We start from the raw sequence: 11,610 nt of genomic DNA, 5'->3' as shown, positions 1-11,610 counted from the left end.
ACATTGAACACCTTCAAGAGCAAATTGGATGCTTATCTTGCTGGGATCCTATGACCCCAGCTGACTTCCTGCTCTTCGGGCAGGGGCCTGGACTCGATGATCTTCCGAGGTTCCTTCCAGCCCTAATATCTATGAAATCTATGAACTTCTGAGGTTGGAAGTTTCTGGTGTGATGTTTTTATTGATTTTTATTTTTAAATGTTTACTTAATATATAATATTTAGGTCTAGAATTCTCTATTATTTATGGGTTTTACTATTCTTTGTTTGGTCTTCACCTTTTTTTTTCTGGGGCATACTGTCTACATGATATAGCGACATGCAGTGAAAGGTATTTCCAGTTATGCTGTTGTTAAAAGTGTATTTGTAGGGTATTCTTATTGCTTAGCTCTTTGGAAAGGCTGTGTAGTCCTGTCCAGAATATAGTTTACATTTTTCAAAATGCGTAGGTGGAGGGTGAAAATATTGGGGCGGGGGAGCTGTGTGCATATGTGCTTGCGCGTGTGCACCTACCCATACAGCAGGTAAGGCTGTCTTGGGGAATGGGCATGGGGGCGCAGATTGAGGGGCCTGTGGTGAGGGAGTGGAGCAGGGGCAGGGCTGAATGGACCCCCAGGGCTGGGGCAGGTTATGGGATGCTTAAAGCCTAGGGGGCTCATTCAGGGGCATGGAGGGTGGGAGAGAACTCCCACTGCCACACACCCCAGCGGAGGCCCATGGGCCCTGTGCCCTCTGGATCTGTATTGGGCTCTGCGCCCCACTGCCGCTGCCTTGGGAGTGACGCGACACCATGCGCCTGCCACCTCTGGGCAGGCAGGGGTTGCGGCACAGTCAGCATGCAGGAGGCACATGGCATCACACCACTCCTGAGGCAGAGGCAGTGTGGCATAGAGCCCAGCTTGCAGCAGCAGTCTGTCTCTGCCCTGCACACAGATCTGGGGGCATATAACCCCCAGGCCTCCGCTGGGGTGTGTGCAGGGCCAGGAGCCTCCCTGAACCCTTTGACAAGCCAGATGGGCTGTGACCATCCCAGGACCTGCCCTGGCTCTGAGACCCCATTCACTCCAGCCCCTGCCCTACTCCCTCCCTCACCGTGGGGGCCTTGATCTCCCCCCACACCCCTTCCTCATGACAGTCTTACCTGCTGTGGTAGTCAGTGTTCTACATGCTGTTGAGCTGCTGCAGGCTTTCGCTGTGTGTCTGTGCTTGTGTGCGCCCCTACCCCACCTTGCTGCAGCTGCCTGGAGCCCACACCTGGGCTGCCCTGCAGCCCTCTGTGCTGCCACTGCTGCTCCATGTTTGGGGGGGCTAAGCCCCATTAGCCCCAGACTTCTGCTGCCTGTGCCAAAATGTAAAATAAAACAAAAATAGTGTGCGTACACAAGTGTGGGTATGCATGCATTTGTGTTGGTTATCTGTTTTGGTCTTTGTTTTGTTTTGAATAAAGAAAGCGAAAGTAGTTAATTTGTGCAATTTTGGTTGATTTGCATTGAGAAGTAACTTTTAGGATTCTGAAAACTTGGGAGAAAATAGTTCAAGTAAAGCAACATAAGTTCCTAGAATATGTTATAGGGCTAAGAACAGACAGTCAAAAAGCTAGAGGCTGAATCAATTCCATCTTTGCAGGTCAGTCTGAACTGCATAGATTGAACCAATAAGCAGGTGAACAGGTATTTGCTTTTGATTCCAGAAATGCAGCTGTATGCCTGTAGTGGTCCTATCTAAAAGCTGTGGGGGGGGTGCTAAAACACCCTTCCCTGCTCAACTGGAGTAGACATCTTGGGCCGAGGCTAGCCCACCCACCCTGCAAAGCATCCTGGAATGCTGGGGGACTGTGAGTTAACTTGAATCTGAAGGGGAACTGTCACAGAAGTTCAATAAATCAATTTAACCTACATAATTTAAGTCTGATACTACATCCATCCATGTTTATCTTAATTTGCTCTTGGCCATTTTGAAAGTAGTTTATGTGCACTGAACTTTTGTTGTGTTAGAGATTTGAACCAGTTCCCAATCACTTATTCCAGTTTATGTGTAATTTCTGTCCCTAGCCTACAAGTCAAATAGCTATAATTTGACAACACTACCTATGTTTTCCTGCTCTATGATTAGTATAGCAGTTCTTTGGTTAATTTGGTATAGCTATATGTATTTTGTATAGGATGGGGGCATTGTGAAATATTCTAGTATAATTTTGTGGTTGAATAGTAATTTATTATCTTTTCTACTCAGCTGCATAATAAATGCGCTTCACATCTAAAGCCTGAATGTGACTGTGGACCATTGAAAGACCACATTTTACCACCCACATCAATCTGTCCAGTAGTATTGGTGAGTTCATGGTCTCTTGTCTAATAAAGACCTATATCAAAGATATTGGAAAAACCTGCGTTAAATACTTGATCACTAACTTTTTTGCTAATTTGACAACCCAATATAAACCCCAAAACAGAACAAATAATTCTAGTTTATTACTTACAGGCAGAAATACATTTTTCCCCAATATATTGCATTTTCCTTCATATGACAATGAACTTTCTGTAGGAGCGCTCTACTATATAACATACTGTAACTGAAGCTGACTCAGGTTTTATCACTTAGTCGTATTGTACTTACCAGAAATTGTATAGGCAGAACACTTCTACATTTTACATCTTTTATAGATCCAACTTCCCAGAATAATGAAGTTATTCTTATGGGCAGTTTTTGCTTGGGATGCATATTGTATATCTGCAATGCTGAGTTCTCTCATCTAAGCCGGAGGTTACCTAGAGTGATGACATTGGCCTTGTAGCAAGCTATGCATCAATATTATGGTGTATTTTATTCTGCAGGAGTGGACAGTAAATTTCACTGTCCACAAAAACAATAACTCAATTAAATGAAAATAGAAATACCTACTGTATGTACGTAGCACTGAAAAAAAGCCAAGCAGTTTCTCATGGATAGACACGTTCAAAATTAACTTGTATATGAATTTAATGTTAAATTGATTTTTTATGCTCATGAAAGTCACAGCATCATCACATTAATGCTAATAGTAGGTATGATATACACGGACCTCTCATTTTAAATTTACTTTATAATAAAAATAATAGTTGAATTTGAGAAAGCATGAAGTCAACTAAACTAGAGTAGTCATAAAAACAGGAAAAATGACTGTTAAAACTTAAATCTGTTGCTGGTAATTTTAAAACTACTCCTGCTTGTTGAAGATTCTGTATGATTTATAATGTAAGAGTCACTCTACAGCAACCAAAGAAGTTAAAACAGTGGCAACCTGGTGATGATGTAAGTAAAAAGCTAATATGGTAATTTCCAAAATGTTCTGTAATGATGTAGATTGCAAAAATGGTAGTATGGGTCTGCTCTGAAAAAATTACTGAAATATAATTGTTTGGGATTCTTTGATGATTGCAATTCCATGACTCCAGATTATACTTACCAAATTTATAGTATATCAATCCTACAAACTATCTGAGATGTATAACTCAAGCTGGTTTTATACTCACTTGTGCATCATAACTAGTAGTAAAGGCTCTGCAGCTGAAATTTTGCCCTCATCTATATTTGTGTGAGCCCATTTTCTTCCATGGTGTTTTGCAGGTGCAGAAGAAGTAGAATTTGGTTCTGCAATTGAATTAATTTAGCACTTTTACTGTTCTTACAATCCAGTTTTGATTCCAGTTCACCCTTGCACAGCACTGCTGAATCTGCAGATTTAAAAGGCAAAAAAAAGTAATGAAAAATATTTTTGTTTTAAAATATTTGGTTCTAAAAATATGTAAAGTTGTTCTAAAATAAATAGATATTGTCTCTGACTACATACAGATAGTTTTACTTGAAAAGTACATGTCAGTACTGTACATAAATCACAAGAAAGGAAGCAAAGTTGATTTTTGGTGTACTGTGTTTCAGTGGAAACTTTATTATTTTACAATCCAGTATGCTTGGTCAGCCAGCTGATTTTTATGAAAATATATTCTGATTATATATTTATAATTAGTATTAGATTAGAAAATTCTTAGAATATATTACTCTAGTATATCAGGTCTTGCAGACAGAGGTGATATCTCTTATTAGACCAACAAGGTTTTTGTAAAAAAAAAAAAAAATTCTTTAACTGCAAGCTTTCGGGCACAAGCACCCTTTGTGAGGCATTGGAGAACAGACGGTAAAAGTCCTCCTGGGTAGAAATGAAAGTTCATCTGTTGACTTCTCTGTGAAATCCTATGAAATATGAACTTTCATTTCTACCCAGGAGGACTTTTACTGTCTGTTCTCCAATGCCTCACAAAGGGTGCTTGTGCCCGAAAGCTTGCAGTTAAAGAATTTTTTTTTTTACAAAAACCTTGTTGGTTTAATAAGAGATATCACCTCTGTCTGCAAGACCTGATTGCTTTTTCCTCTAGACCAATATGGCTACCACCTGGGTACCTTATTCTAGTATAAGTTGCTCTAAGGGTATTCTAATGTAATAATACATATGCATGTGCATCACTGCTAGCATATCACTCGCATGGGTAATAAGAATTCTGTTTAGAAATATTGACTACAGCATACACCTGATTTCTTGGTAATTTTTAAATTGAGTTTTCCTATTTCCTCTTTATGTGGATTCCTCTTGATGCATGTAGCATTTCAGTGAAGATGAAACCATAACCATCAAGAACTAGAGAAAAGTAGCAAGTGTCTGTTGTTAACCAGAATCAGAGTTAGGTAATCTACTAAGTGTGCAGTGTTAAGCATGCTCCTCAACAGAAATAGTGCATTTCAGATGCAGTGCCTTATATGAAAGGATAGGATATATTATTCAGAATGTTGCTTTAGCTATAACGATCTCTGAATTAGTGTGATTTTTTTTTTTGTGCATCTTTGAGTGGATATACACTGTGCCATAAAAAGCAAAAGCAAATGAGCAATCATATCTTGTAGAAATCTGAGACTATGGGAAAGAGCAATTTTTATTCCTTTCCTAGAGGAATTATTTTTTGTTAAAACTTTCCTCCAAAGAAAACAGATTCTCCCCAGGTTTACATGTCAAATTTAAGTCATGCAACAAAATCCATACAAGGAAAATAGTTTCATGTAACAGTTTTCTTCTTCCCAGGTGTCACTTATTGGAGCTCAGACTACTTTCTGAGATCTGGTGGGCATAATTCAAGGTAGTTTCTTTCATATGGACTGTCAAAAGTCTTGCGTTCAACAGGAATGAGACATTTTATATCTGTTCCATTTCCTTTGGTGTCCTATTGGAAATGCATACAAATTCTAGTGCTCTTAGGGCTGCACTCCCAAGATTTCTCCTATTGAGAATGTGAAGCTTTGCATCACCCTCACTTTAAGTACCTGGTATCTTGGTCTCTGTGGAGACCTAGCAGCTTTGTCCCCTGTTTTCAAACTGCTTCCCAAAGACAAGATCCCCCCAGTTAGTGGTTGTCATCTTTATTCCCTAGGCCTATGCTTGCTGTAAAAGCCAAACAACTGACCATCAAAAAAACAAATCAAACAAGCAGGAAAAAACCTCTTGAGCTCATACATATAGCAGTAGAGACTTGTGGTCCCCTATCTTGCAAGTTACAACGTGTGGGCAAACCCCTGCAATCTGCATTAAGCCCCACTAAGTTCAGTGGATCTATATCCAAGCTTATGGATATATAAATACAAAGTATCTTCTAGGATCACAGGAAGTTTCTGTAATCTACAGGGTTTTACTGATTCATTCTTTTGTTCATAGAATTATTACAAATTAATTTGAATACATTCACACAGATTCACCAGTTTGCAGTAGTAGTAAAATGTCAAGATTGTTAAATGTGTTGGGGGTGGGGAAGGCAGGGAAAATCATTTGTATTTTGTGTTTTTATTTGCACATAAAGAAAATTCTGTCTCTGAAATAGGAAATGCAAGAAACTGTCTAAAATAGGAACTAACAGCTAGCTAGAAGAGCAGGGTCTGAGAATAAGTAAAATTGATGTTTTCCATTCAAACTCAAAGCACCCTTCAGAATTACAAACAAAAAAAAGAGGTAGATTTTTTTTGTCGTATTTTATTTATAGATTCAGTTGGCAAAGTTCTCAGCTGCAAAATAGGGGAAACAAATGTTTTGGAAATTAACATGGTGTACACAGCAGAAGATTGACACGAGATCTTTCAGGAATCCATCTTTTACCAGCATTTCTCACGTTCCTATGTTTTAGTAAGATATAGTTTATTTACTTTAAAAATAGTCTAATTCACGTATTCACCATTCTAATTTAGAATAAATGTGATGTATTGCATGATGAAGTTTCTTGCTTGAGTTAAATGAGTTTAGTTATAAACTGTGCATGCAGATCTCAAGTGATAGTCTTTTAATAGATGTCAGATACACTTTAATGTTACCCTCTCTTATTTCAGTAACGTTTTAATTAATTCACACTGATTGAATAAATGTACATTGAGACTTGTTTCCTAATGAGGGCACATTTAGAGGAAAGGTTTTGCATCATTCTGATATCCTGTGGGTAATTATATTCTAATTATATGGTGGGGGGAAAAGTCTATAACTCAGTGCTGATATTGTTCATTGGACCCAATTAATTACATGCATATAATGAGAGTTCATGATAAGGTTGACTGGCAGTGAGTTTAAAAATCTTTAACTCAATTGAATCCTAGCCTAACATGAGTATAGAATTAGATGATAACCAGGTTAAAAGCTGAGTATTGGAATGAGACAAGTGAGTATCCAAGAAGACTGACCTCTCTTTTCAGTATTGCTTTTTATATGAAGCATAAATGGAGAAATGGTTTCTGACATCTTTGCTTATCTATTTTTGTGCTTTCTCTTTATTTCATTCTACTAATGTAAACTCAGTGTTCTTTCTATTAAAATAAATAATAGGATAATTAGATTTTCCCTTTCTCATATATGATCCTTTGTGTAACAACAAACCAACTAACCGAAATACACAATATAATTAATATAACAGCCTAATTCTCCTGTCATTTATACCATTTTAAATCCAATGAAACTTTATTCTACTTTACTGGAGCTAATTTATATAATTACTTTATTCCAAATAAACAATCTTGAAAATCATAATAAGAATAATATATTTACATATCCTGCTTTAAATACAAAAACTTATGTACATTGACTTTACTGTTTGAATATTCGGAAACTCCATGCTTCCTTGTTTCCATAGTAACAAATGTAATTCAAATGAAGGGAAATACTATAACATTAAAGGAATAACTAAATGTGAAAGAAAAAAAACTTACTGTGAGATTCAACACAAGCAGCCCAAACACAGTTTTTAATAATGTAGAATTACCTACTTAATTCCCTATTTTGTCTTTCCTAAATAATTTGGTCACTCTGAATCATTGCAATAAAAAGTTGAGAGCACCTTATGAAAACTTGCGTTTTCTCTAACTGGAAGGGTGGGGGGAATTATAGACAAAAGATGTATCTATTTATATAATATAAAAATAGAAGAATGGATATTCTCATACATATTATATGAGTGTATAGATAGAGTACAATATTAAATTTACATGGAATGCAGCTCATTTCAGTTGACCTTCTGTATCTGAATGCTGTGTTTTTGTTAGATGACAAAGCAAATCTGATTTGTATTGGGATCTCACAAAACTGGACGGGAACATAATTGAGAGGAGAGAAGGATCTTATGTTTATTGATCATTGTGATACAGTATCCAAACCATTATGAGAACATAAGAAAAACAGCTAAGTTGCAAGTTTTTGGTATACTCCTCTCCTATTCCATTTTCTGAGTTTTAAGTGAAGATTCAAAAATCTTGATGTTACATATGTCTTAGCAAATTAATTATGCTATTAAAAAGGAATTTCCTCAAAAATTATATGCTGATCTTGTACAGCAGCGAGTCTCAACCAGGGTGCCTTGAGAACCTTTCAAGGGTGCTATGCAGTGTTAGCACTGCTACGTGTTTCATAAAATAAACCCAGAGATTTCAAATCGGAATCCATAGCGGTAAAAACTTATGATCTGTTCTGGGCTTTCTGAGTCCTTTGCAACAAAATAATTGCTCTTATGTTGATCTGTCGTCAAAAAATGGTGAGAAGCCCTTTTTTTCTGAGGAGTGCCTTTAGTCTGTCCAGGTGTGCCTTGAAGCTAACAAGGTTGAGAACCTCTATTACTCGGGAGCATTCTTTCTCCTTGAGAATTTTGAGAGAATGGATTCACATAAAGCAAACTAGTGTTTTTATTAAAATAGTTATATTTGTGGTAACATGACATTATCAGAAAGTTTTCTTGTGAAGTAGGTAACAAACATTCTTTTTACACATTGGAAAACATGAATGAATTAGCAGTGGCACCATAAGACAAGGTGAAGGAGGTGAGAATTAGTGTCCCTTGGGCCTTACTCCTCTGCCTTAACCCCAAGAATATTCTTCTGTTCTTCTCATGTATTGGAAAGGAACAAGAAAAAAAAGTCTTAGCCTACCATAATCTGTGCAGAGAATCAGCTAAAGGCTCATGTAGCTTATCAGTACAAGCTAACCCCTTAAAATTAATAGATATACCATACCATATGCTGGTCTTCTGTACATGGATAAATGCCACACTATTGGAATAACTTCCTTTTGTACTAAGAGTTAGTGGTATATTTTCTTGCACAGCAAAATTAAATAAAAAGCCAAAACATGGTGTGGGGCAACATATAATGAAACTGTGAGGCTGAAACACAGAAAGCTATTTTTCTTTCTCAATTGCACATCGAATCACAGGTTTAGTTTAACTGAACATCTAAAGCAGATTAGAAATATAATAGTGTTTTTATCTGTAGTTAGAGCTTTTTCATTTCTTTGAAGTTAGGTTGAAATTAATAATTGCTATGGAGGAAAATGTATCTTTCTAACTAATTATCTGGACTGCAAACACAGTTCAATGTTAAAATGAATAAGATGCTGATAAATTGAAATGGCAGCCATTCAATCATTTTGAATTATACCTAGCTTCCTGTTCACACCCCATCTCTACTTTCTGTTCCTATGTTTATTTCTCAGCTCCTCCTCCACTGGTCTCTATATTTTTTTTTAATCTTAGATCATTTTTTTTGTCTGTACCATCTTTTTTTACATTATTAGCTACTATAATGTAAGCTTATTGTAGGTTACAAATTAAGGAAAAAATCAAGCTGTCCTGGGCCTTATTACTGGCACATAGTTCGAGAGTGTTGTGTACCTTCAGCCACACTAGAAGTACACTCATGCTCTAGAAGTAAGGACCTATCAAATTCATGGTGGAAATAAAGTGCACAGCTGCTCCTTTAATCTTGCATGTTCCCTTGCGTGCATCTCGCCCATTCCCCCCTCCCTCCTGCCATCTTTGATGTTGATTAGTGGAGGACCCCACCACTTCCTCCTGATTGGTATGGAGGCTACAACCATGGTTTTAAACATGGCACCATTTTTGCCTCCCTGCTAGTCAGCAGCAAACAACAGGACTATCCAGGGCTCCTCAGGCAAATGGTGGTGGGAGGCAAAAAAGGCACTATATTTAAAACAGCAGTTTTTGCCTTCCCACTGATCAGGAGCGAGCACAAGCAGGGCCCCTCAACCAATCGGTGGGGCAGGGCAGTGCAGGAGAACCTACAAGATTAAAGGAGCCACACTGCACCTCACTTCCGCCATGAATTCAGTAGGTCCCTACCTAGAAGGGTAGACACAAACAACATGCCCTTCTATTTGACATTTAAAACTGCAGAAAAGCAGCCGGTACATATTCTGAAATGAATCCGACAGAAGTGCAGCTCCCCATTGTAACTCATAACACTTTGCAGGAAGTGGTCTGAGTTGTAATGATCCACTGGACCAAACAGAAGCTCACTGTTGGTTTCAGGGGGAAGGGAAATCCAGTGGTTGGCTGGGAGACTGCTGCCGGGTTCCCTTAGAAATGACCCCTCCTCCCTCCCTCCCTCCCAGCTGGGTGCTGTTTTCAGCATAGGAGGGGGGAAAAGAAGAAGAAGAAGCTTGTGCTACGGGTTCCCCAGGTAGTGTTGGAGGGTGGGGTGGGTGAATTGGAGCCCCCCCCACACCTCAGGGAGAGTGGGGGGGGGGGCTGAAAAAAGCCCAGATTGAACTGCCTCCACTCCCTTTCCCCCCTCCCATTCTGAAAACAGCTCTGAGGCTGAGAGGCTGCACAGGCACAAATTACTGAAGCCGCTGTTTTTTAAACGTCTTCAGCTGAACCCTCATGCAGTGAGGGTTCAGATCTTCATGGATTGGGCCCTTTTAAAGCTCTTTGCAGCCATGCACTTTTGTTTGGTCATGGCTGTAGAACGTTTTCAGGGGCCAGTTTTGGTGATAATTGTCACTTCGGTGTATACCCTAAGTTAGTCTTTTGTTTTAGTTTTGTTGTACAATGGGTGCTTGAATATTTACACAGGACTGTATACGTGATAATCTGAGATCCTTTAGAATTCTGCTTCATTAAATACTAAAACAGATGATCTGACCTGAAGGTTCCCAGACCAAACCAAATATCTTTGAAAATTAGTTCAGTTAAAAAACCCCCAAATCAACCAAGCAAAAAAACAATTAAAATGGGGTGTTCAAATCTCGTATTTAGATTTCCAAGAGCTCTGTCACAGAAGGTACTGAAAATTTAGGTTCTCATTCCTCAGAGCATCTAAGCACATGCTTAACTATAAGCACATGAATAGTCAGACTGGCTTCAGAGAGTTGTACTCATGTGAACAAAGTTAAATATACATTCGTATGCTTCATTGGTTCAGAAATGAAATGCTCAGCAATTTGACAGGCCTCTTGGTACCAAAATACTCATGTAAATAATCTGTTTCTATTTGTGCACAGTAATAGAATGCGGGGCTCTCTGTAAATGTCTGTATTTAGAAAGTGGACTTGTCTCACCTAAAGGCATATATTTTAATAAGTTCCATGGAGAACAGATCTGTAGTTTTCAGTCAGTGTTTTGACAAATTTAATTATGTTGTTAATTATTCACTGATGTCTTTACGTACCTACTTAAATACAGCTTTTAAACTTACAGCATGTTAACTAGTCATACCAATATATTGAATTTATGTAGGAAAGTACAGACTTGTACAAATTAAATAAAGTAGGAGGACAAGGAAAAATATATTTTGCCTATATAAACACTGAATGCCAAATCTGCAACAGAAGATAAACAGATCTCTGTTTAGTAGAACATTAGCTGTTACCTCTTTCTGTTTCTCCCCATAGCAACACCAACTAAAAGCATTAAATATTCTTGAATGTCATTATTTCACTTAAAAAAGTATAATTGCACGTACCTTTGCATATCAACAAAGGACAGAAGCACTTTTTATAGTTGCATACTGTATAGTTCATTAACCATAGTAAAAAATAGACATTTTATGAGATGCTCCTGTCTTTGGACCAGGATTCAAAGAATTAAAAGGACATCAGAATAAAAGAAAATATTTACAACATACCACAAAAAAAAAAAAAGGATCTGGACTATTTCAGGCCATCTTCCTTCATTTCAAAGCAGAACTCTCATTTCTTTTACTGTTTTGAATCTGTAACCAGTTCTCTTGCACACTCTTAGGAATATGAATTATGGGATGTCGTAGC

The 11,610-nt window shown here is 37.9% G+C and overlaps 1 protein-coding gene across 2 annotated transcripts in view; it reads left to right on the top strand.

Annotated features, from left to right (window-relative positions):
* Nucleotides 1–11,610, top strand: part of DGKB (diacylglycerol kinase beta) — a 742,837-nt gene that overhangs the window by 217,293 nt on the left and 513,934 nt on the right. For both annotated transcript variants that reach the window (XM_019508504.1, XM_019508505.1), the window contains exon 12: nt 2,232–2,330. In XM_019508504.1, coding sequence (XP_019364049.1) covers nt 2,232–2,330 — 99 coding nt within the window. The remainder of the gene's footprint in view (nt 1–2,231; nt 2,331–11,610) is intronic.

This window comes from Gavialis gangeticus, unplaced genomic scaffold (genome assembly GCF_001723915.1).
Source record: "Gavialis gangeticus isolate Ggan-Ray unplaced genomic scaffold, GavGan_comp1, whole genome shotgun sequence".
Lineage (NCBI taxonomy): Eukaryota > Metazoa > Chordata > Crocodylia > Gavialidae > Gavialis > Gavialis gangeticus.
Note: the sequence above shows the minus strand (reverse complement) of the source record. Positions and strands in the feature narration are given on the sequence as shown.